The 26,403-nt window shown below is 41.6% G+C and overlaps 1 protein-coding gene and 1 long non-coding RNA gene across 3 annotated transcripts in view; one reads left to right on the forward strand and one right to left on the reverse strand.

The window, feature by feature from the left end:
- The window catches only part of PTCD2 (pentatricopeptide repeat domain 2), a 28,325-nt gene extending 8,076 nt beyond the window's left edge, over positions 1-20,249 (forward strand). Inside the window, exons 4-10 of one of the 2 annotated variants that reach the window (XM_030845335.3) lie at positions 1,368-1,485; positions 4,166-4,244; positions 4,626-4,717; positions 7,178-7,291; positions 8,919-8,993; positions 15,604-15,717; positions 19,291-20,249. In XM_030845335.3, the coding sequence (XP_030701195.3) occupies positions 1,368-1,485; positions 4,166-4,244; positions 4,626-4,717; positions 7,178-7,291; positions 8,919-8,993; positions 15,604-15,717; positions 19,291-19,515 (817 nt within the window). In that variant the 3' untranslated portion in view covers positions 19,516-20,249. Of the gene's footprint in view, positions 1-1,367; positions 1,486-4,165; positions 4,245-4,625; positions 4,718-7,177; positions 7,292-8,918; positions 8,994-15,603; positions 15,718-16,066; positions 16,382-19,290 lie in introns of those variants that run through there. The other variant, XM_070045149.1, reaches the window with a different exon arrangement.
- Positions 1,420-26,403, reverse strand: LOC138842619 (uncharacterized). The gene is made up of 5 exons (XR_011377320.1): positions 26,196-26,403; positions 15,533-16,055; positions 12,931-13,038; positions 5,741-5,982; positions 1,420-1,965 (listed from the first exon to the last, which is right to left on the reverse strand). It is a non-coding gene; the product is annotated as an uncharacterized lncRNA (long non-coding RNA).

The raw sequence follows: 26,403 nt of genomic DNA on the forward strand, positions 1-26,403 counted from the left end.
GATTTTTAAAGATGTTCCCCTCAACTTGCCTTACATTGTATAAGAGGGAGCATATGTCTAAGGCTTACTGTGTGCCAGGCATATCATCTCATTTGATCCTCACAAAAACTCTCTGAGTTGAGTTCTTTTCTTATCTCCATTTTACAGATGAGGAAACTGAGGTACAGAGTCATTAATTAATTTGCTCATGGTTACACAGTTAGTAAGTAAAACAGCTGGGATTTGAACTGTCATTTTGGAATCAGAGTCTAAAAATCCTTAATCACGACACTATATTTGCCTTTTAATAACTTAATTATTTCTTCTTTCCTCCAGCTTTATTGAGGTATAATTAACAAATAAAAATTGTATATCTTTAAGGTATACAACTTGATATTTTGATATAATAAGTTAATTCATAACTGTTGTAAATGAAGCAATGAATATTTTTTGTAACTTTTATAACTGGATTATGAAATGTATCTTTAAAAGTACACTCATTCTTTTTGGCAGTACATATGTTTAAAATAGACTATCCATATGCTATTATGACTTTCCTCACTGATTTTAGCAGAAGGTAAAAGAATATTCTGTCCTTTAAAATCAGAGCTTCCTAAAATCTGATTTACATGCAATCATGAGGTACTTGTTTTGTCACCAGATTGTCTTCTTGGTGTCTAAAGCAGGAGGAGCTGGTTATTGAAAGGAAATTTATGGGCTCAATTTTCAGTTCTGCAGTTCTAACTGGCAGACTGGCTGCTTGTAGAAATCCCAAGCCACATACATATAAAACATCACTGTCTTTGAAACTAGCCTTTTTCTAAAACTAAAATTTCAAAGCTGCATTTAATTTGTTTGGCTAGGTGATTGTAGTTCACATATACTTTTCCCTTAGCCAAGAAAAACAGAGAAATTGGTTTAATTGTAAAATGCACCTATTGGTCGTTTGCCATCCCATATGGGGATAAAGCCAGACTTGAGGGGGACACAGCATCACCCCGCTCCTTTCCTTGCTCTTCTCCAAGAGCATGGAAGGAGACAGTCAATTCTGCTGGGCTTACAGATACAAGACCCCTGCTATTCCCTGACATATGCTCATATTCAGTCCTAGCAGGTTGTTGGTAAATTGAGATGATTACAATCTGCGTTTTTACTTTCTTTTATTTCAGAGTATGTGGGCCTCTAACGACCTTGTTTGTTTATTTAAATGCCTAGTATACTTCTGCTTGCCAGGGTTCTTCTGGTCATCTTTAATTCTACACTTTCCCCTCCAGACTATGAGAGGACCTCATTCTTTGCTGTGTCCCCACCACCTAGTAGAGTGCATGCCACGGTCTGTCTTTCCTCAGGTCCCACTGTTTGGCTCATTGAATTATTTTGCTTACCAGGTACCATGCAGAGAACAGGAATATCACTTTGGGGGAGTACAAGTTTGGACCACTTTTCATGAGGTTGTGCTACGAGTTGGATCTCGAGGAATCTGCAGTGGAGCTCATCAAAGACCAGGTTACTGTCTCCCAATTGCCTTCCCTGCCATGGTGACTTCCTTGCGCTGAGGATGGGGTGTTTTCGGTGATGTTAGGAAGGGCAGCTTTCTAAACACATTATTCCTGGGTTCGATTTTCAGAGAAAGGCTGCTGGGTTGAGGGAATGAGCTCTTCCCTGGATTTTTAAGGTTTCCTTGGAGTCACTGCCTACGAAGAGGCGTAGGCCTCTTTATACAGAGGTGTGGAAGAGGTGTAAGTACAGATTACAAGGTATCTACCTACCTTGGATGTGTGTCCACCTGGGACTGACATCTTCTCTTTTGAGGAGCTTTTAGTGGGGGCTAGTTTGAGGCAGGCTGCCATTTTAAGACTGCCTTTCCTATTCTTCACCTGTGCCTCTCTCCAGTTTTCGTATTTTTACTTCTGGTTGAAGGCTATGTTGTAAAGTGCTTTTCTGTTTTCAGAATCTCTGCTTTTCACATATTCTGATTTTATTTTCCTAAAAGCAAAAGTAACAATAATTAGTTTTGTAATTATTCACTGAATATTTACCAAGTTCGCAGCATCACGCTTAAGCATTATACATGTTTCATTTCATTTGTTGCCCACAATAGCCCTGGCGAGGTGGGTACTATTATTATTTCCATTTTACAGATGAGGAAACGGGGACTCAGAGACATTATAAATTCATCCATGGTCAGAAACATTTATTAAGTTTGGGGGCCAGGGCTGGCCCCCTGGGACATTTTAATATTTTTAAGAATCTCCGTAACTAAGTTGTCCTTTTGCCTCTTACTTTTTTTCATATAAAGTGTTGTATCCATGGAGGAACTGTTAACTCTCACCTTGCCCCTCTTTTAAGGACCCTGGGTATTAGAAAGATGACCATAATATATTAGTAAGCAGAGAAAAGGTGGTTTCAGAACAGTATGGATTAGTTTGGGCCTATTTTTTCCTAAAAGAAGAAATATACATACATATTTACATTATAGCATATATGTTTTAAAAATCTAGAAGGATATACACTAAACTACTGCTTATCTTCAGGGGGTAGAATTAGAGGAAATCCTCACTTTTTACTGTATATACTTTTGTATTGTTTGACTATTTTGTAATAAGCATATGTTAATGTTGTAATTAAAAGAAAACAAACGTTTCATTGTAATAAATCATAGCCATGAGTATAATGATAAAAAGAAACAAAAAGAAAGAAAATGAGGGTAAAGGTTTTCGTTTTTTGGTTTTTCTTAACCTACCTGAGCATGAAGCATTCATGTATGTATATGTTTCCTGGAGTTGTAGAATAAACTGAATTAGAGTCAAGTACCATAAAGCCTAATCCTGCTTCCACCTTACCTTGTCGTGTCCCCTGCCCAGAACCCTGAAGTGCTGCCAGTATGGTAGCCACTACCCCCATGTACCCTTGGAGGCCTTGGACTGCGGCTAGTTCAGATTTACATGGGCTGTAGTGTAAAATACATGATGGATTTTAAATACCTGGCATAAAAAGGAGAATGTAAAGTATCTTATTAATAATGTTTTATATTGATTACATGTTGAAATTTTGGATTTCGTGGGTTAAGTAACATATTGTTAAAATTGATTTCACATCTTTCTTTTTACTTTTTTAAATGAAACTACTTGAAAATTTAGAGTCACATACGTGGCTCACACTTGAGGCTTGCAATCTCTCCCTATGGACGGGGCTGCTCTGGTGGCTTCCCATCCCACTTCGCATAGAACTCAGACCCCTGACCATGCCCTCAAGGTCCTGTTGTGGTACTTCATGTCCTGCCACTCTCCCTCTCGCTTACTCCACTCTGGACCTTCTGGTTTTCTCTCAGACAGCCAGGCCCGTGGCCTCAGTGCTCTACACCTGCATCACTTCATTGAGGTCTCCTCTTCTCAGAGAGCCTTCCCTGACCACCTTCCATCATCTTCTCAGTTCCTTTTATCCTGTTTCATTGTTCTTCATAGCCCTGATTGATACTTGAAATTATATTTTTATTTTTTCCGCTTGTTTTATTCACTTGTTCATTGTCTCCTCTGCTAGAATTTAAGCTCCCCTAGATTATAAGTCCTACTAGAGTTTAGGGCAGGGCCATTGTCTTGTTCATCATTTCTTTATTCTTAACACCTAGAATAGGGTCTGCCTAATAGGGTCTCAAAAAAAATAACAGACTTGCACAAGACATTTAATGGTGTATTTGAATAGCATGTGTCACATTATCATCCCATTAAAAATGATGAGAACCACTGTTGTAGTGAGTTATTTCAAAAAGTGAATAATCAACTATTATTCGTTTGCCAAAAGAGGATCATAGTTGTGTGAGCCTCTCCCACCTTAGCCCTCAAGCATACTTATAGCTGCCACTTCGTGTTAATATTCTGCACCCAGGTTCCAAGACAACCCCCAGGAGGGCTAACCGGCTTGCTTCTTTCTTCTAAGCTTAGCAGAGCCCATTGCATAAAGACGTCCTTCACTGGATTTCTGAAACCTAGAGATCTCTTGCCGTATCTTTTGCCTCTTGTTCACTGTGCCCGTTGCTAAAGGCATGACCCCAAAAGAGTGGGCACCATTTAAATTTTTTTGCTAAATGAATAAAATATGTAGACAGTCCTAGACAGAGAAGATGCAGTATAAGTACTCCCTTAATAGTTTTACCTTTTAACCAAACTATATTGTTTTTCTTCATTAGCATTTACGAGGTTTCTTCTCAGACTCCACATCATTCAATATTTTGATGGATATGTTGTTTATCAAAGGTAAATATAAAAGTAAGTATCACAATTTATGTTTGCTGAAAAACAATGGACTATGTAAAAATGATCTTTATATTCCTGATGAGTGGCTGAATTATGGAGACCCCATTCTTTAAGTGTGAAAACATTATTGCATCACATCATGACTTAAACACCCCAGATTTTACTTATGCTGCAGTTATAATAGGTTTTAAAATACTAGTTCTTCCTGTATGACCTGATAATTTATTTTGAAATTTAGTTAATTGATAAATGACTTCAAAAGTTTTTATTGTGCTGAAGTGTACTTTTCAGTAGATGGAGCTAAACAGATTGAACTCTGGGAATCAATAGTAGAGGACTCTGAACTCACTTGAATGCATTTAACACTGCCGGCCCACTCCTGGCTTTTGACAGGTGCATTGGAAGTACTGATTGAGATGAAAAACCAAGATGTGAAGTTCAACAAAGATACTTACATCCTTGCTTTTGCAGTTTGCTACAAACTGGTAAGACTGTCTTCCCTAAACTTTTAGAGCATTTTGGGTAATGTTTGAGAGAGGATTTATTATTTTTTTTCTCTACAAATAAAGTTCAGTTCCCCTGAAGTCTGTTTTCCATCTGGTGCAGATATTTCCATTTTAAATATGTTCATTTTTAGAAAACCCAAGTTAGCCATGTCAGACAGTTTTATCATGGGAAAAGCAATTTTATCATCTTTCCATCTTTCCTGGCATTTGTGTAGATAATGAGAACAAGAAACAGCATGCTGGGTTCACACTCTGCTTCAGAGGCCTCTTTCTCTTGCTGGACCTCACCAGACCAGTCTTCTCTGTGGCCCTCTCCCATGGAAGTCTTAGCATCCTTCACTGGTGAACTCAAGGGCTACTTTGTCCTCATCTGTGAATTCTTCTGTGATCACCTAAGTTGGAAGTGTTCTCTCTGTCCTTCAGTATCCCTTGATTGTGATCTATTTGTGTTCACAGACATGGCACTTATAACACTGCCTGATCTACTACGTGGATGCACATTCCATCCTCCCCACTAGAGGGTAAACTCCTTGAGGCATCTTTATTTGCCAGCACCTACCAGTGCCTGGTTCACAAGCGATCTTTAATAAACGTATGTGACATTAAAATGAGTTCTTTGAGAATAGAGAGCATGACTTATAAATCCCTGTCTTATTACTCTATCAGGATTGTTTCTTGCACATAGACTGTTTCTTTATTACTTATTGAATGCATAAATGGTAACTGAAATAGTACAGTGACCAAGATTCCATGCATTACTGTACACATTCATGCCGTTTTAACACTGGAAACTTAACAAAACCTTTTTATACTGAAAATGAAGGAACACTAAGTAAGGTAGAACGTGGCTATTGAAAAATTTCCCTGAAAAGCATAGCGATACCAATTTTCCAAAACAAGAGGGGCAGTTGGGTTACAGGGGGAAGAAACCAACTTGGAAATTGAGAAATGTGGAGTCTAGTCTCAACTTTAACATGAACTGGCTTTGAAGCGGTCACTTACCTCATTTGTGAAATGAAGCATTTGGATTCAGGAGCCAGCAAGCTTTCTCTATAAAAGGCCAGATAGTTAATATTTTAGGCTTTGGGGGCCACTTACGGTCCTAGGCACATCTTCTTTGTTTTTACAAATCTTTAAAAATCTAAGAACCATTTTTAGCCATAGGCTGGCTTTGGCCCCAGGGTCGTAGTTTGCTGACTGCTGGATTACTAGATGATCCTTTCCAATCCTGCCACTTTATGATTCTGTGAACAGAAGCCAACATGACACACACTTGAGCATTGGTTCTTCAGCACTGTGATACACAGTTTCCTGGCCTTCTTAGAGATGTCTCCCTGAGCGTATACTGAAGTGGAGAGAATTTAACTCTACTACTTACAAAGGGCCAGAGGACTTTTCTCCCCTATATCAGGGGTCCCCAACCCCCAGGCTGTGGACTGGTGGCAGTCCGCAGCCTGTTAGGAACCGGGCCGCACAGCAGGAGGTGAGCGGTGGGCAAACAAGCAAAGCTTCACCTGCCGCTCCCCATTGCTCGCATTACCGCCTGACCCATCCCCACCCCCAACCCCAGCTCCGTGGAACAGCTGTATTCCACGAAACCTGTCCCTGGTGCCAAAAAGGGTGGGGACTGCTGCCCTATATTGTGTTCAAGAATAATTTGTTTCACTCAGTGGAGACTGGAGTTGAAAAACTGAACTGGTCAGCTGTTACAAATTGCAAGCCAATTCTGGGAACCATCCCCTCTCATTAAATTCAGATTTTCCTTTAGGATTTGAGTAACGAATCACGCCATGACAGACAGATACAGAACTAATGCTGCTCTCGTAAACCTAACCCACCTACAACATAGATAAAGGAAGAGAATTCTGTCTTACCGCTGCTGTCTGCTACTTTGTATATCACTCATCTTCCTGGTGTGTGTGGGTTTTTTTGTTGGTTTTTGTTTTAAGGTATCTGGTTTTATGGGATTCTTTGATGATTTCCATTCAGGTATGTTTTCAAACATTTGACTTAACACGGATATTTTCAGATTGGAAACCCCCTAAGGAAAAGTTCTGTGGTGTTGCTAAGCTTTACTCTTATCATTTAATATGATAGTAGCACACTGACTCTTCACACGTGTATGTTATGGTACCTATGTCTTGAAACCAGCCTGCCTGGATGAAAAGAGACCTGTATGTTTGTGGGTAAAGCTGCCCCAGGTCAGAAAACCGAAAAAGAGCTAAAAATAAAGTTCATTTAAGAGTTGAGCTGCTAATATATAGATAACTGAGTCTATTTGCAAATAGTCTCTATATGGAACTTAATCTTTTAAGCGGCTTGAGATAGGCTCCAGGAAATTCTTCCAAAAGGAAATCTGAAACACTGGGCACCATTAATCATCTTATTAACCTAAAGGTTTGTGACATTTATTTATTGAGCAATCCTGTCTTCCCCCAGAATAGCCCTGAATCTTTTACAATCTGTACCACGTTAAGGGAAGAAGCCCTCATCAAGGGAGAAATCCTCTGCAGGAGAGCATCCTGTTTTGCAGTGGCATTAGCTCTGAACCAGGTAAGGCTTTGGGGTGCACATAAGTGACTTAGGAGTAGGCAAGACTTTACTACTTTCATTTGTTCTTGCTTTTATTTTATCTTTTTTCCTCTGACTCTGTCATAAAGAAAAAGTCCCCATAAAGAGACCAATGCCTTTGGTGCCATGGCAACCTACATCTACACCTCTGCCTCCAAAGAATGTTTTCATTTACAGTGGAGGGCCTAACATGCACTGCTGTTTACATGGGGCTGGCCAGGATCCTATGGACAATCAATGAGGGAGGCTGTACTCAGAGAAATTTCTCAAATAATTAAAGTGGAAATTTCAAATGATTCGTTTACCAAGTAACGTGCTCAGGGAATGGTTTTAATTTAAGACTCTCCAAAGTGTGTTCTAGTAAATTCCTCAGGGGAACAGTACTCCTTGAGTTCTTGGTATTTTAAAATTATTTGCCTTTTTTTTTTTTCTAAACTACAGTTTGGCCAGATATAAAATTGTGAGGTGATATTTGCTTTACTTGAGGTTTTCTTTGGCATTGTTTTTCTGTCTTCTAGTATGGAATGTTGCTATGGAGAAATCTGAGGCCTGCCTGAATTTTTTTTTTTTTTTCCCACTTCTGAGTGACTTGATCTTGTTAGTTTTTCTCTTTTCTGTCCCTTATATCCATGGAAACATTTTTCCTTTGGGAGTTCTTCATCAGCCAGTTCTTTTCTTTTCTTTTTTTTTTTCCTTGCTGTAATCCTTTTTTTCTTTTTTCCTCATAATGTCTTTATATAGTTTACATGCTGGTTCTTTTTTGGTTATTCATCATTGAAAGATGCTTAGACCAGCCACTTGCAGAAGATTCATGTCAGAAGAGAATAGCGCCGTGTTGCCACGTTCTAGGCCAGCAGGAATTTTCTTTATATCTGAGTTTTGTCTACAAATATGCATTGGCTCTATTTCTTCCTGGCCAATGGGAGTAGGCACGTAGGTGATTTTCAATGAAAAGTCTCTTCTCTGACGCTGCTATAAGTGACACATTGTTTCCTGCAAGTATGGCTGATCTGTGCAAATTCTTGATTAGCCTCGCCTCTGCCACCAAAAGGATCCAAAGACCTCATTACTAGTTCTAAACTCTATTATCATCGTTGTAAACAGGAATTTAGTACTTCAGGCTGTGCCCTCACCTTTGAGAACTACTTTGTGCACTCCTTCTGAGATATGCAGCAATGTCCTCCTCTTACTGCTTTGTCTGGAACTCGCGTATGCTCCATCTCCAGTGTTTTTGGCAATGCAGATTTCTTCTGTGGTTTGAGGTTTCTGCTATGTTCTAATTATGTCAAAGATGGGTGTGCATTTCTATTTCTCAACCTTGTTTTTTTTTTGAAAGCTCATTCCAGTGAGAGAAGGGGAAATGCCAACTTTATGCCCCCATCTTAGAATGTGGAACTCAGGCAGGTTGTTAAAACATTCAGTAATATGCCACTGTAGGAAACACTTTATAGAATGTCCATTTTTGATTACCAAAAAACTTTTTTTCTTTGTGTACTTCAAAACCCTGGGGCACCATGAATAGGAATATCCTGACATCTTAAATGATCTTTATGATAGCAGAGTAATGTTTATATGCCTTGGGGGTATGACTTGTTTTTCTTCCTTCTAGAACCAGCTGGCAAAAGCTATATCCATTTTTTCTCAAATCATGAAGCCAGAAAGCATAATCTGCACTAATTTAAATGTAAGTGACTTCTTTATGGTTTAAAGTAAGGCTTGAAGTGTAATAAAACGAAGTCTAGATTTTTTTGTCTGTGTACAACAAATGACTTTTGATCTCCCAAGGTCATCCATTATGTTCATTTATTGATCACTGTGTGAAAGTTATAATGGAGCCCTATGAGAGGAGTCAATACGTTCTTCCAGGAGTGTATAAATAGGTGGGAAACGCAGATATGATCAGATATAAGAGGTGGCTAAATGCTGCAGGTGTAACACATGACTACAGAAAGGCTGTCAATTTAGAGAGAAGGGAGATGGACTCTGCAGTCTCTCCACTGAGACTTAGGAAGAGCCTGCGTGCTGATTACATCCTATCCATGGTACCTGACTCACGGAGTCAGTACACCTACGGCATAAGGTGGCATCTAACCTGGTAAGCGCTCAATAAATGCGAGCCATTTTCATTCTTTCTTTGTTGCCACCTTTTTAGTGAGCAGTGAGTCGTCTGCGCCTCCTTGGGGCAATGAAAAGACTAAGAGACTCTCCTGTCATTAACGACATCACAGCCCCCACTCAGCTAGGCCCTGCTGAGGCCCTGCTTGTATGCTGAGTACGTGTGTTGTGGGGAGTTCAAAAGAAAGCCCCTAGTGTCCAGGAACTTACAGTCTCCTGAAACATCAAGGGGTCAAGATGAACCGAAATGGGTAAACACCAGCATGACATGAACTGGGATAGGGGGTCATAGCCAGTGCGGTATTCCATGCTGGGGAGCAAAGGGCTGGCCAGCAGGAGCTAACGGAGGAGAACTGGGGAGAAGAATATTGTTGAGCAGTGTTCTGAAGGAGGACAGGGCTGTGGGACTGGAGGCATGGAGGTGAAATGGCGTTCTCTGTTGGGAGATTCGTTTTGCTGAGGGTTCTAGTTTGCCAGTTAGTTTGCTGGTTCTCTTCCTAGTTTTGAGTCCTTAGGCAAAGTTACTTAACCTCTACCACCCATTTTCCTTCTATCTGAAGTAGCAGTAGTAATAGTACCATTCTTTCATTAGGAGAATTGAAAGAATAATGCATATAAAGTAGTTAGTTAACACAAAACAGTTGGTGCCTCACATGTAATCAGTGTTCAGTGATGCTTGCTAATACCAGTAGTATTTGTTTAAAATGAAATATGTTAAATAAAAGGATTATTTATTTCTAACAAATCCTAGAACCCGTGAACAGGAATTGCGCATAACTGCAAGCTCCCGTGGTTTTCAGTTCTGCCCATAATTATCCTCAAATGTCACGCCCAGACCAGTGCCCAGATGACTTTCAAGAGAAGGACTAGATAAGCCTTTATGGTAAATTCTGGGCAACAAGTTCCACCAAGAAGTCTGAGATAAGAATACCTTATATTTACCTCATATTTACTTTTCAAAATGCCTACACAGGAGGGAAAGATGAGCCTAGGGAACCAGAAAGATGGAGACAGTGATAGTAGAGAACCTGGGAGGAAAAAAGGGAAAGAGGTGGGTTTGGAAGGGAAGAGACTAAATATAAGAAAAATACGCAAAAAGAGATGTTGTAGTTGGCAAAGGGCAGGAGCCTGGAGTGGGGATGAGTGTCAGAGCTGTCAGTTAAGAACTTATCTGTAAAACCTGGTAATGGATCTGCTATAAACTGATTAATGCCACAAAAAAGGGAGGTAAGAGGTCCCAGAAATGAGTTTTTACGGCATTAATGGTGAGGCAGAGGAAGCAACAGAAAAAGACAGGGGAGGAATCACACCAGTGGATCGAAACCCAAGAGAGCTGATAGCCCTACGTGCCATGGCCTCCTGCAGGCAGCCCCTGGCCCAAGACTGGGCACCTGAACAGAAACTGCAGGTCAGCCTGAAAAGCTCTCAGCTGATGGAGGCCAAGGTGGCAAAGGTCCGGAGTCCAGAAGTCCAGGTCATGTGAGCCAGTAAGCCAAACAGACTAGGAATCCTGGTCTTCCAGCAGATGCATATGTTATTTTTTCTTCTTCTCAGCTTCCTACTGGATGTGGACGGCTCAGCATCTCCAAGTATTAATATATTTATCTGCTTCTGAGAGAGTGGCCTACAGATGCACTCATTTCATGATTGGATAGCAGTAGAATTGCTAGGATTCCAGGCGGTTCATAGCATCAGCGGGGAAAGAAACACAGGAGACTGTGTGAGAGAAGTTTTATGTGGGTCGTTAGTCGCTTTTCCTAGAGTTGCAATGGGCATGGGGGGATCAATAAGGGTTGATAAGAAACGGAAGAGAGTGAGATCGGCAGGGTTTCGGTTTATTTTAGCTAAGGTGCCACGCTAGATACTTACATTTGTCGGTTTATTTTATACAACACTGTCAGAACAGTATTTCTCCATATTATACATGTGGAAAATGAAGATTCAAAGGGTAAGTAAACTACCCAGGTTCTCACAGCTAATTAAATAGCAGAGTCAAAGTTTTAACACAATCAACTCTGTTTGACTACATACAAAGCCTAGGGTTTCCCCACCACTCCAGACCTACAGAGATTAGCGTTGTGCGTCTTTTATCTAGGACTGGAGCTAACTGCTTCTCCGGAATGGTGAAAGGAACACAGGATGTCAAAAAACGAACCTGCTGTTAGTGCACGTACTCCATGTCCTTGAATTTAGATTCCTCGGCTATTCAGTCGTGGCAGCAGGAACAGCTCCTCCTGGGAGAGCTGGGTTGGGGGGCGGGGAGACGGCCGATCAACGTGGTCGAATGAATGGGCATGTTTCTGGCAAGCGCTCTGTAAGGATCCTTGAGTTGATCTTGAATATGAACCATTCCCTCCATGAACTGGGTCGCAGAATTATCCATTGTCCAGAAACTTAAAGATTGTTTAAAAATTTTCACTCAGGCAATTCTTGGCAAATTTCCAATCTAAATTTCTCCTATTTCAATACAAGCCTGTTTCTTCTTCCTTCCTTGGGAATGGTGGAAAAGAGCTGGTTGCCATTCTCAGGTTTAATAATCTTTCAGATTCTGGGTCTCTGTTATTAGAGCAGGTTTTTAAAAAATAATTTAATTCCGGGCCCTAGCTTCTCCAAGGCTGAGTCATCTGCTTAGAATCCTTAAGGGCAATTTGTTAATTATTCAGAAACGGAAACCTAACAAATAGGCTGAATAGAGTCTCTTCAGTCAGTATCAGCAGAAATAAATGAAGTTTTTTTCAGATCTGCTTTAAAAATTAATGCCTTACACTAAAATCTTTTCTTGCTGCCAGTTGGAATATGAACTTACCTAATTTTTCCCCTCAACTTAATTTTCTTTTCATTGAAATTGCTCCTGCTGCTGATACGACCCAGAGGGCCTGGCTCCCCATTTCCCAGCTCATGCTCGCTCCACACCGAACTGGTTGAGCACATGATCTCATTGAATTCTAATCATTTCTCTAGAAATCTAGACCCATTCTGGAATTGAATTACCTTACGGGGGAATTGACAAGTGGTGAGTTTCACTGCTTTTTTTTTATCATTTATTTGTTAACACAGGTAAATGTTTTAATGTTTGTTTCTCCTACTCACTAAGGCCACGCTAAAGTTCTAGCTCATGCTGGGCAGTCCTAGGCCACACCGGTAGGAAAGGAGACAGGACTTATTATTTCTCATAAATCCCTTTGTGGCAGCATCTCACCTATATGTTTAAGAATTGCATTTGGCTGGAAGCAATGCAGACTCTAAAAATACAAGAGTCTATATAAATTAGAGGATTTCTTTTTCTTCCAAGTAGAAAACCAGAGGTCGTCGGTCTAGGTCTGGTATGACATTCCGTGATGTCATCAGGGACCTGGCCTCTTGTATTTCCATACCACTATCCTAAGCACGTGACTTCTATCCATTACATCTATTCCAGCAAGAAGTAGGAGAATGCAGGAGGACAAAGAAGTTGGTCCCTTTTAAGAATGCTTTCCCAAACGTCTCCCCCAACGACTTGTACTTACACGTTAATGGCGAGAGCTTAATCCCATGACCACATCTAGCTGCAGACAGACCTGAGAAATACAGTTTCTGAGTTCCGTACATGACAGCATCAGTTAAAGTTAGGAGCTCTGTTATCAAAACAAAGAAGGGAAATGTGGATATTGGTTAGAAAATTAGCAGTCTCTACCACACTGTGCTATTCTACTTCAAATATAGCAAACTTGGAAAGAAAAGAAATGCAGAGATGTCTGCATGTTCAGGGCTTCTGTTCCCTTTTTTGGTCAAAGGTGTCCAGTGACACATTTCTTGAGGTCTCAGAAAATCAGAAGGGTGGGAAGTATGTGTTCTTTGACTAGTTTTTTTTTAACGAAAAGTCCCCCTGCTCCTTGCTAATTCAATTTTCCTAGGCTTTTGTTTGAAATCTGTAAGATTGAAGCAATGCACTATACCCTGATTTAGCTTTCTTAATTGTACCCTGAGACTTCAGTTTGAGACAAGCTCCTAGCTTTAAATTTTTTCTTTGCCTTTCATCAGTAACTGCCTCATCTATGTTGCCCTTCAGCAGTATAGTTCCAGGTATTGAACCTTACTCTTGAAATCCCCACTGAGTCAGGGTTAGTTGCTGGAGGCAGGAGAGAAACTGGGAAAAATTAGGAAGAAAAGTTGAAATCTTTCAGAAGCACATCATTAATAGTTTCTAGCATGAGGTCCGGGAGGTTTATCCCTGTACATTGCTAGGGGACCTACACTCCCCTTCTCATTTCTCATTGTTGAGGGTCTACTCGGTGCCAGGCACTGCAGATGTGGCATCAACAAGGTAGACTTCTCCTTGCCCTTGACAGGACAGACCACTGCCAACCAAATTGGGATTGGTTTTTACTAACAAAACTGTTAAGAACTATTAAGACGTGGAGATTTTACCCCACTTCTGAGCTAACGAGTTAACCTGCCACAGTTTTGTGGATGCTGGTGGAGAACACAAGACACCGAGAGAAGAAGGACAGTTTATTACTCACAGCAATAGCAGTAGCCAGCGGATTAGCATTTTTGCAGCAGTTTCTTGAGCCCAGTTCCCACAGAGCGACATGAAGAGGGCTATATGCTTCTTGCACACACAGGGGATTATATTTTAAGAGAGGAGCTGTGAACTTGGGGAACCCAAATCTCTTAAATTGGACAGTAAGCATACCTGCCCTCTGCTTTGGGTGAGACACGGTCTGTCTTCCCAGGCTGCTGGCGGCACAAACATCCTTGAAAATACAGTCGGGACTAAAGACAGTCAGTACTTCTGCCTGACTGTGAGAGACCCACGGAATGTTCTCTCCCTACAAAGGGTTTTGCCTGTGCTCTAGAACTCAACTTAGATCAGGGCTTTTGGAGTTAGGCTACTTGGGGCCATTTCATTCTGTTCTTCAGGACCAAAGATAACCCCTCATCCCGATCACCTGCTCAGCAAACATACAATGTTATAAAATGGACTATTAAGAGAACTTAGTTGCTTTGGTATAAGAAAGGAATATCTCTCCCAGAAAAACTATCCTTTCTAAAGATCAAGAGGCTTAAAAATGTTTACACCCTTCGATTTTGTAATTTCACTTCTGGGAATCAAGTCTAAGAAAGTAACAATTTTTTAAAATGTATGACATTTATTGATAGAATAAAGTATGGTATTGCTTTATTTGATTTATATGATGGATTGCTATGCATTCATCATTAAAAATGAGGTTTTATTTTTTCCTAAAACTTCTTGATGCTATGAGAAAATGTTCACTTTATAATAATTGACCAAAAAGCAGAATCAAATTGGGGGGTGGGGGGGATTCATATATTTGGAAGATAATACATGAGATTGGAAACAATGGTTAACATTAGTTGGTGAATTCTGAGTTATTCTCATTTTCTTTAAACTTTGCTGTATTTTTCAAATGAGACTAGTGAACATTGGTAATTGGGGTGCGGGGGAAATGTGTTCTTTTTTTTCCTTATGTTAATTGTATCTGATGGAAGGTAGTTAGTGGTATCATTTTGAAAGCCAAGTACAAGCACCCCGTTTTGATAGCTACAGTATAGATAGGAGTGCCTCATTAAAACTTTAACCGGCTTCCACTTTATACTTGCACAATCTGTACGCCTGCAATTTCCTAACCAAAAAAATTAAAAGATAAAGGTATCTTTTGACCCAGAGCCAGTCTTATGAGATTGTCTGATTGTCATATCGTCTGAATCTAGAGGAAATAGGGAAGAATCTAATAGTAATGTTTGTTGAGGACCTCCTGCGTGCTGATATTTCATTTAATGTTCACAGTAATTCAAAATGTGAGATGTAAAGGTATTTTCCTCATTTCACAAATAAAGATACTGAAAGAGATTAAATACCTGGCCAGAGTCACTTGGCTGTAAGTGCCAGTGCCAAGACTCTGACCCAAGTATGTCAGACTCCAAAATCCATGTTCTCTCCATTTCTGCCTTTTAGCAAGCTTTGAAGTGGTGGTGTTTTGATTAGCTATTGGAAACCAAGTTTTGGTTGGTGGCCATTCATTCAAAGCACCTTTGAACTTGAGCAAGCAAATGAATTAGGAAGTGGCATGAAAGCAGGGTCGATGCCTCTAAATGTAGGCTTACCTCACGGGGTACACGTCTCAGTGTTGATCACTAGCTCAATCTTGTTTTTCTTGTTTCTTCTTTTTCTTCAGCTTATGATCCACATCCAGTCAAACATGTTGAAAAGCCTAATAGACACACTAAAGGATGCTACAGAGGGGAATCTGTCAAGATTTGTGAAAAAACCTGTGTTCTCAGAAGAAGTGGTGAGTAGGCGGCTTCCACAGAAATCCTGTAAAGGTGCAAGAACACCCTTGAAACTGTCCACTTGATACCTTCATCCTGTAGGCCACCTCTTTAAAGAGACTGTCCAATCCGGCAACCTCTCTGTGGTTCCTGTGGCTAGATTTCTATGTGTGGGTGCAGACTTTGTTCCTCTAACACAAGAGAATTTCCTCTGAAATTCTAGGAAAACTTGTTCCTTTTACATGGTTCTTTTCCCCACACTGTCTTCATGGGTGTCGGCCGTCTTCTTTTCCTTTTTCCTTTCTCCTTAAGCATCCAATTCCTTCTCCCCACTCCTCTCAGTTGATGACCTTGCTTCCTGTTTCACAGAGGAAACAGAAGCAATTAGAGGAGGACCGCTGCCGCACCAACAGCCTCCTTGCCCCCCTCTCTCTCTGCTCAGCCTTCCCTCCTGAAGCCGTGGTGACTGTAGGCACCTCTCTAGAGCCTGGGAGCCCATCCCCACCCCCAGCCAGCCCAGGGCATCAGCCCAGAAGTTGTGTCACCTTCTTTTGAACATCATCAGTATTGCTCACCTTCCCTGTGGATCATCCCCATAGGCAAACAGTAGGCTATAGTATCTCTCATCTTAACAAAAAGAAAATCTCCCCTACCTAAACAAGTAAAAAGACATACTGGCCTAGAGGGGTGGGATAGGGAGGGTGGGAGGGAGGCGCAAGAGAGAGGAGATATGGGGATATATGTATATGTATAGCCAATTCACTTTGTTATAATGCAGAAACTAACACACCATTGTAAAGCGATTATACTGCAATAAAGATGTTAAAAAGAAAGACCTGCTGGGTGTTTAGATAGGAAGACTCAACCTCATAAAGTCAGTTCTGCCCAAGTTAATGTGATAATGTAACATTTCAATAAAAATACCATTAGGTTTTTTTCTGTAGTTTAGGTTTAGTAGAAAGAGCAAACTAGCAAGAATAGCTGGGAAGACTCTGTGAAAGAAGAGGTGCTAGACCTGCCAGATATGAAACCATATTAAAGCTTTTCTAATTAGAACTGTGGTTTTAGCTCCTGAATAGACCAACTAATGGAACCATATAAATGCTTTGCAAAATTATAAAATAAAGTTAAATAAAAATGAAGAGAAAGAAGCAATTTCTAAAACTTGAAAGTAAAATGAAACAAATGAACCTTGTGCCATACTGATGGCTTAAGCACATAAAGAGGAATTATTGTAAGTCATTCGAAATTTAGTGATTTGTACATCGCTAATCATATAACCTACAGGGAAAAAAGACTGTGAGGAAATCATAAATTATTGGCGGTGATCATATTGTTAGTAAAGATACTGGTATAGTCATTTTGACTAACCAAGGGGCCTGGTTGTCGGTCCTCTCCCAGCTTTTCTCCCTCTTCCCTGGCCTTTGGTAGCACGGTCCCAGCTGCGTTCCGGCCAGCACCTGAGATGGCAGGTTGGCAGCAGAGGGCAGGTGGCAGGCAGCTCCCCGCCTCTGCCACACTGTGGCCTTCCCAGCCCAGTCCCATTCCTCACTCCTACCTGAAGGCTCTGTAAAGGGAGCTTGTCGGGAAACTAACTGGTTGATTAAATTTAAAGCTTCTTTCTATTTGAGGTCTTAGCTCTGTGTAGGTTGTGACCGACCTGAACCTTTTGGGAGTGTGTTCAGAAAAGTAGGGGAACTAGAAATGTAAACTGGTTTGAAAGCACACGATCATGTGCATGTGTGCGCAGCACTGACACAACCTCTGCTTTCTCACTAGCACTGATGTTAATCCTTCCTTAGACCTGGCCCGTCAATATGTTGCCTGAATTATGCGACTAAAGCATCCAAACTTCACACTGAAAAATACTCATTGTTTTTATCTGATTCTCCCCCCCCCAAAGCCTATAAGGCTGATTTACTTAGAAAGCTCACCCTCTAGTTCAGTGTATCCCCTGGTTGCTGTGAGGCTACCCAGGGAACTGCTTGTTGAGAAGTGAACTGATCCCTAAAACCCCAGCAGCTCTTGAGCTAGTTCTGAATATCTTTGTGAGATTGCAATGTGGAGTCTTATGTTGTAAAACTCTGCATTTTACAAATGCTCTATTTAGTGTTTATGCCACCAGTTACTGGACATGTTTAATGTGTGGTGAGAAGGTGCTGTTGTGCCCTTAGAGGAATGGTGAAAAGAACTGCGGACTTTTCTGCAGCACCGTGACGGAAACCACTCCAACGTGAACTGTTTCCTTATTGACTTCTTTTTTAAAACTTAATTAACAAACAATGTCGTACCAACTGTTTTCGGCTTCAATTGTAGGATGGTCCTAGTGATACCATTTAATATTTATTTTTGTAGTGATTTAAGAGAACTGAGGTAGTTAAAAAAAGAAAGAAAGAAAAAAGAAAAAAAAGAACTGAGGTAGTATCTGCAGTGAGAGCAAGGCTACCTCCAGCTTGGCTCACCTGCTTTGCTTCTTTTGAAAGCCATATGCTGCTGCATCTCACCCTGAACATGAGGACTAAACAAGCTATTCTTTTTAAGAATGTTAGAAGTGTTTAAACTTTACCTGAAGGTTCAGTGGGGAGCCCTTGTTTGAAAAGAAGGTGTGCAGGTTTGTGTTATATTACACAAGCTGTGTATATGTGATAGACTCACATTCACATTCTAATTTTGAGCTCAATCATTTTTGTAGAATTAAATACCATTCATACACTTGTGATGCTAATATTTATACCTCTGGTCTAGACCTTGCCCCCATGCCTCATAATTGTGTAGCCGATAACCTCTGGACATGTCTGCCTAGATGTTTCACAGACATCTCAATCTTGTCCAAAACAGAACTCTTGATTTTCCCTCTCCAAATCTCATCCTGCCATCTTCCCCATCTCAGTTAATGACACCCCCCATCTCCAGGTTACTAAAGCCCAAATTGCGAAGATGTCTTTGATGCCTCCCTTTTCCTCTCCCCTTCAACAATAAATCCTTTCAGTTTAATCTCCAAAATATACTTCATATATATCTACTTCTCCATCTTTTCTATACCTTTCCCAGTCTAAACCATCACCTGCTCTCATCTGGCCTATGATGGGGGCCCCTAGATTAGTCTCCACATTCTTGTACCCTCCAGTTCTCCACACAGCTTTTTAAATCGAAATCAGATCATGTCCCAGTTTGGACCTTCTGATGGCTTTTAGAATAAATTCCAGAACACTTACCATGAGCTAGAAAGCCCTACATCATTTGACCCTGCCTCCTGCTCTGATCGTTAAATTGGACACACTTGATTCCATGCTGTTTGACCTCCTTTCCCTGGTATGTTTCATCGTATAGTATGGGCCACTTGAACCCCCCCTTTTATAAAATACCAGGGGTGATTTTTAAGTACTAATCCTGAATGTTGTTTATAGCTTATGGAATCCCTTATAGTTAGTTATACCTCTCTGTGCCCCCGCACCCTGGTTTTTACCACTTTAGGTGCACACTCTTTTTTTTTTTTTTTTTTGCATTTATATCTCTGCTTCTTGGAGGATAAAAAGAACAAGGAAGAAATCTTGCAGAGATATAACAATCTACTCTTCTTGCTTTTTTTTCAGCTGGTCAAAGTGAGGGAAAAAGTGAAGGATGTGCCCGCTCTTCTGGCCACATTTGATGAGCTGTATGGGAAACTGCACATAAATGGCCAGGTCACCACTTACACTTTGGATGCTCTGCTCTGCCACACCCCCAGTGATAGGAAATCCCACACGGTGCTATTAAACAAGAGGACAGTCAGCCGTCGGACCTTCCAGCCGCTCAGCCAGTCCCTGTGGGCTGAGTAACCCTGAGTTCAAACCATCCGTGGGTCTGAGTTGGAGGGGGCCTGCTTCTAGTGAATTACTGGCTTCCTAAGAAATCGGGCATCGTACTCCAGTGTACAGTCTACTAACACTTGGTCTCCTTAAATTTCCAAAATCATTGAGCACTGGCGTGCTGCCTTGAGACGTTCATATGTTGTGCCACCAGGAAGATCTAGATACAGGCAAGCAGAAAGCTCGGGCTCCCGCGGGAAGGAGGCTTCCCCTTGTGAAGGGCTGAGGAAGCTTGAAGGAACACGGTCACGGTCTCCAGGGGAACCCAGTAAGCACTAACAGGAGGGAATTTCACTATAAGTGGCCACCTCCAGCTAATTTTCAGGGGAATCGTGGTCTGAAACCCTACTCTACCATGCTGGGAAATAGCCCAGGATTTTCTCACTGCTTCTGTCATCATTTACCTGTGACCCTAGACAAGATACTTGAGCCCTCAGTTTTTCATCTGTAAAATAATAGTGCCTGTGTGAATCTCCATATTGATTTGAAATTTTCATTCAACGTTCAGTAGGGTCAAATTTTCTCAAAAATCAGAGAAATTAAAAGGTTCGTGAGAAAACTTGTTGTTTTCTCAGCAGAACAAACAAAACCAGAATTTAACTCTCAGAACTGATAATAAGCCGAAATTTAAATGGTTACCACCTTGGTCACGGGCAATCCACGTGCTTTTCAAAGTAAATGCCAATAAAAACCACATAACGCTCTCTGTGTTCCTTAGTTTTCTATATAGGTCATAAATATTTGGTCCTATAGTTCGTCTCGTTTGTTAATGATTTTCTCTTTTCTCTCTTTGGATGTTTTATCTTTTATAAATAAATATGTCATGACAGCAGGTCAGAGCTTCCTCGTAAGGATCTGCCTCTTGATGGTTTGAAGGCCAGCACCTGGGGGGGTTCGTTCTGCCTTTTCTTTCTGAGGGCCCACATGATGGTGAAGCCTCCCAGCTGTCTGCCTGCAGTGCTGCAGACTCCTTATTCAGTGCTGTTTCAAAACCCGGAGATAACTCTAACTTTACTGTTATTCATAGAACCACAAGTTCTAGAGTAGGAGGAATCTTCTAAGTCTTCTCCTCAGGTCAGGGGAAATGTCCTGTCCAAATTGGTGGAGCTGAGATTAAAATCCAGATTCCTAGTCTCATTCCCTTCCCACTGCACCACACGATGTCTCCTCAGAGAAGAAACAGGAGGTTCTCTTCAGAGATAGAGCACTAAGAGCTCCTTGACTTACTGTGTGGCCATGGGCTCCCCTCAATCTCATCTGTTAAACAGGGATAATAGTAATACCACCTCGTGGACTTACTGTGGACAGAATGAGGTAATAAATGCAAAGCAAGCTGAACACTACCTGGCACAAAGAAAATGCTATATAAACATTAACTCTCGTTATTACTGTCAGTAGCATTCAGAGTGTTCGCACCTAGTTGAAGAATTACATAAACAAATGTGTTCTTCCTCCTGTTCAGAAATATCAAAAGAATTTCTTTAGCCTATGTTCTGTGAAGCATAAGCTTCATTTAAAGAAAATTCTCTGCCTCATAGAATCTTAATTACATCTTATGTGTGTCTGGTGTTTTGCAAAAGAAAAAAAAAAGGATTTAAATTTCTCTACCTTCAAAGTCTTAGGGAATAATAGGGCATGCTTCCTGTCCCTCAACTTATCTTTTATCTTCTCCAGCATTCACAGAGAGCATTCAAACGGCTATTATGCCCTGGGTGAATGTGGCCTTGGTTGTTAGCTAACAACTATTCATTAGCAAAAAAAAAAAAGATCGTGAGCAATAAATAGCAGCCATGACCTTCCCAAGCCCTGCTGCTCCGAGCAGCTGCCGGCTGTGCTTCTCTGCGGACTGCAAAACTGGGCTCTTTGACCTGTTCCCAGAAGTCTTACTGAGGGGCAACTTAGTCATGAGGTAATGAATGTGCATAACGTTCACCTCAAAATAACAGACGATTCTAAAGGCAAAGAGAAAACCATCAAAGTATGCTCAGTATATAGTGACCATTTCATTCTTTAAAACTTGGCAGTTTCTTTGAAAAATGGTGTTTCTCTGCAATCCATAATTTGCCTAAAGCATCTATGTACTCTACGGTAATTTGCCTAAAGCGTGTACTTACTCTGTTAATGAGAATATTTGACGGACGGAACATCTTACTCCCCAACTCTATGTGCCTTTGTAGATTGTTTTCATTTAGTGTAAATGTTGCTACGGAAGCCAAAAATTATGGTGAGTACAGCACAGTATGAAAAACAGACAAAAAGATGTCTCCTTAATTGGGTGATATAAGGGTAGTGGTCTGGTTATCTATTGCTGTGTCAAAAATACTCCAGAAATTAGTGGCTTAAAACAAGACCAATCATTTCATTAGACTGGGCTCAGCCAGGCAGTCACCTCAACGACTTCTTCCCTTAATGCTTCTGGCACTGGATTCTAGGACCTCAGCTGAGGCTGGGGCCTGCACATCCACACGTGGCTCCCTGACAGCACACAGTGCCTGGTACTAGGGAGTGAGTGTCCCCAGACAGGCAGACGCTTTGTCACCTTTCATGACCTATTCTCAGAAGTTGCATAGCATCACTTCCACTCAAGTCACAGGCCCATCCAGATTCAAGGGAGGGAGCATACATTCCACCTCTCAGTGGTGGTGACGTCAAAGAATTTATGGACATGTTTTAAGCCACCACAGATCATTTTTTCCAGCAAGCTCTTTAAACTTGTCCTTTCCCGTTCATTGTTACTTCCCTAATTAAAGTCACCATCATCCATCAATCATCTGTCTTTCAGCTCTTCTCTCTACTGAAGCCAGAGTGAGGTTTCCAAAACAAATTTGTCCTCTGCCCTGTTTAAAACCTCCTCACATCCCTCTGGGTAGAGCTCAGACTCTAACATGGCTTAGAAGGCCTTTCCGAATCTGGCCCTCGGTTTGCCCATCCAGCCCCACCCTACTGCACACCTCTTCTTCCCTCCTACACATCTTTTGGGTCGTAACTTAGACATCTTTTCATCTGGGAAGACTTCTGGATCCACTGGATCCCAGCCAGGTTAGGGGAGCTACCGACCTTCCCCTGTAATTCACTCATCAACACACTTATCATACTCCCGTCGTTGCCTGTTTTCAGTTTTTTACTAGATTCAGGTGCCACCTCTATCTTGTTCTCCACTGTGTGCCCTGTACCTAGCACGGTAGGGAACGTATCAGAGGATGAGTACTCATTTAACTACGACCTCATTTACATTATGTAATGACAATGGCTGTCATCATGATCCCCCTGGGAATAGCGTTTCTTCTCCAATGCCATCCGCTCAGTCCCAGACACTTCTCATTTAGACCCCACTCCACGCTTCTGCTCAGCCCACTATGTATCCTTGTCTCCTCCCACCTAAAATGCCCTCACTCTTTCTCTACCCACCCTTTTCTACCCAACTCGTGTCACCTCTTCCATAGGCCTTTCTCAAGCTGTAGAACCCATATGGATTCTCCATTCATTCATTTACCAACTCCATATTGAGCATCTACAAAGGACAAGGCACTATGAAAGGCCCTTAAGTTGCCACAGGGTAAAGACTGACCATATTCCTTTCCCAAAGCAGAATATTTTTATCCTGCCATGAACTTAAGGACCTTTTGGCCTAGTCATTTGCTCTTAGCTTCTGTAGATAGTACTCATTACAGATTGATCAAAATCCTACCAAAAATAGACTCGGTAGTGAAATAGACCAACCCTGGGCCATTTTTGCTAACAGTTTTGTTGATGATGACCAATTTGAACTAATTCATAATGAATATCACTGGGAAATTATGATGGGGTGGTAAAGATTTATCTGCTACAATTCAGGTAGAATTGTAGATTCCTCTATTTCTTTGCAAGTGAACAAAAATTTCTTATTCATTTTCTGGTTATATTGAGAACCCAAGAGAGGAATTCATGGGAGACTTGATCTTGCTTGAAGGATATTTTTAAGCTTTGTTTTAGATAAATGTTTGATCTTTCTGGATATCTTCCTCTTACCCATTTTCATAGCCACGAGGACAGCTGGGGATAAAGCTGTGGTTGTCAAACTTTAGCAAGCACGAGAGTCAGCTGGAGAGCTTGTTCAAACCCAGAAGGCTGGGCCCCAGCTCCAGAGTTTCTGAATCCGTAGATATGGGGTAGGGCCCAAGAATGCATTTCTAGTACATTCTCAGCTGCTGCTGTTGCTAGTCTGGAGACTGTGCTTTTCACCACTGTGTGAGAGGAAGCCTGTGCTTCTTCATGTGCATGGGAAGCTCAGGCTTCAGAGGCAATCTCTGGGTCCTCTCTGGTCTCTGCTGTGAGGAGGGAAGAGCAGGGAAGCGTGGCCTTGTCCCTGGACTCCTGAGCCAGTATCTGCTTGCACCCACTTCTGAGCTCTGTGCCGCTGCCATTTGTCTCTACTCATAAGGACCCTCCCTCTGATGTCAACCAACCCCAACCCCTCCACTGGACTCAATGAATCAGGAGTCCCAGGGCATTATGATTTAAGATCAGTGAAAAGTGTATCTATTTAGTGTTTTCAGATTCACATATCCATATAAACAGATGGCAAAATAGTACAGGGCTTGACAAAACTAACCCAAGATTCAGGTTACGTTATAACACTTCTATCTACAAATTTGACTTGGGGAAATTAAACTCAGTAGATAAAGTAGCCATTTAAAAAATCACAATGGAAGAAGCTATCATTAGTAAAATTTGATATGCATTATGCATAAAAAATGTGTGGTGAACCAAATCACTGTGAATGGATCTCAGTGGAAATAGTTCAGAAAAGTAAAATCAAAAGATTTTTACAAAGGAAATGGTTTGACTCTACTGCATAGAAAATGGATCACAGAATTAAGTTGGCTTAAATGGCATTACCTCAAAAATATCTTCCGAACAAAAACTGAATGATATTGGTGTAATTCTGATTGAAATATTTTTTATTCATTAACAGGGAGTTAAGAACAAGGGGATTAAAAATGCCCTCTGTTCTCATGGAGCCTGCATTCTACAGGAGGAACAGACATTAATTGGATGACAGTGCAAATGACCCCATGATCACAATTGGGATAAATGATTAGCCTGGGGGCATAGAGAGTAAGTGGTGTGTGTGCACACATGCATGCACACACACACACACACACACACAAGAGGAGGACCTTTTCTGGTCTTGCATAGCACCAGTTGTCTATGGCATTCATTTTGACACAGAAAGTATGGTGCCGTGTATTGTTACAGAACCTTATAGTATATCAAGTGTCTCCTGAAGGACGAAGTATTCTACATTTGTCTTATATGACCCCAAAGTGCCTATGTAGCATAATACTGTACATACAATGGGGCCTTAATGTTTTTTGAAAGAATGAACTAATTAATGGCAGATTTTAGTTAATATGGACCATCTGCCACAATATGCTTTAAGTATTTCACGACGTTCTCACAAACCGGTCACTCTTTCTGTCCCAGTTTTATAGATGACAGACCCCAGACCCAGAGAAGGGCGCGTGGGCCGACCAGTGCATTAACAGACTGGCCGAGCCCCTCTACCTTCCAGCTCTGACGCATGGATTCCCACCCCTCCCCCGCCTTGTTGCCCAGCCCTCACCTAATCTGAGACAGAAGTGACCACGCATCCATCCAGCTGCCCGCCTCGCTCAGGTGACCCTTCTTCTGAGGGCTGGGGCCTCCAAGGGCCTCAGAGGCACTGTTAGCACCGTGATCAAAGGTGGGGTTGGGGAAAGAAGGCTCAGAGGGAAAAAAGCCCACGCTTGGCTGCTAATCACTGCCCTGCCGCTGAAACCTCCAAAGCTGGGTGAACTGGGACGGGAGAAGGCCTCATTTAATCAGGCTCTGAGAGGAAAATGCACCAGTAGCCCGAGTGGGCCTAGAAGGCATCAGGGTTTCCTGTGTGTCACCTGCAGGCCTGCCTGGGCAATGCCTGCCCAGATTAATGATGCTTACACCCACCATCTTCGCTGATTCCTTTTTCCTACCCCAAATCAGGCAAGCTGCTCACCCACAACAGCCCAGCGTCACCACATCACTTAATCCCCCAAACCTCCCTCACTCCCAGGCAGCAAGATCATCCTGTCAAATTACAAGTGACATCACAAAGAAGGAAGGCACAACCCCCCACCAAGTGACTGCTCTACAACTGGATTTGGTTTGAGTTCACGAATGCAAGTCCCATGCCTGGCCACCAAGCAGCAGAACCTCATGGTGTGTCCTACTCACCCCAGGGGGACATATTATGTAGCCCTTAGGGTTCAAGGGGATTAAAGTGACCTTCACTTTCATGGCTGAAAATTACTGGATTAATATCAGGTAGTTTAAGGAGTATGTTCTGGTTGTAGCAGGTGGCAGGATGGCCACATGCACATCCAAAGATAATTCAACACGAGTGCCACTCGCTGAGAAGCCAGGAGAGAACCAGGCAACTCAACATGAGGCTTTTGGGCCATAGGGTTTGTCCCCCCCATATAAAACAATAGAGAGCAGAGAAAATGTCATTTCCAATTTAGATTAGCATAATCGCTTCTTTGACAGTTTGCTGCTCCGGTGACAGGAAATTCAACAACAACATATGCTTTGTATGCTAAACTTCATAAAATACAAGAAATAGAAGAAAAACTCTAACACATAAGACTTACCGTTTGTCAGATCCTGTTTAAAGCACTTTGTATACAGTATCTTATTTAATCGTCAGGAAAACTCCACGTGGGACTATTACCCCACTTCTCAGATGAGAAAACGGAAGCTCAGAGGGGTTAAGGTACCTGCCCATGGATATGAGTAGGGAGTGGTTGAGCTCACGTAGTCTGGCACCAGCCTTAACGTTTTCAACTCTGTCTCTGTACT

Source organism: Globicephala melas, chromosome 3 (genome assembly GCF_963455315.2).
Source record: "Globicephala melas chromosome 3, mGloMel1.2, whole genome shotgun sequence".
In the NCBI taxonomy this organism is placed as follows: domain Eukaryota; kingdom Metazoa; phylum Chordata; class Mammalia; order Artiodactyla; family Delphinidae; genus Globicephala; species Globicephala melas.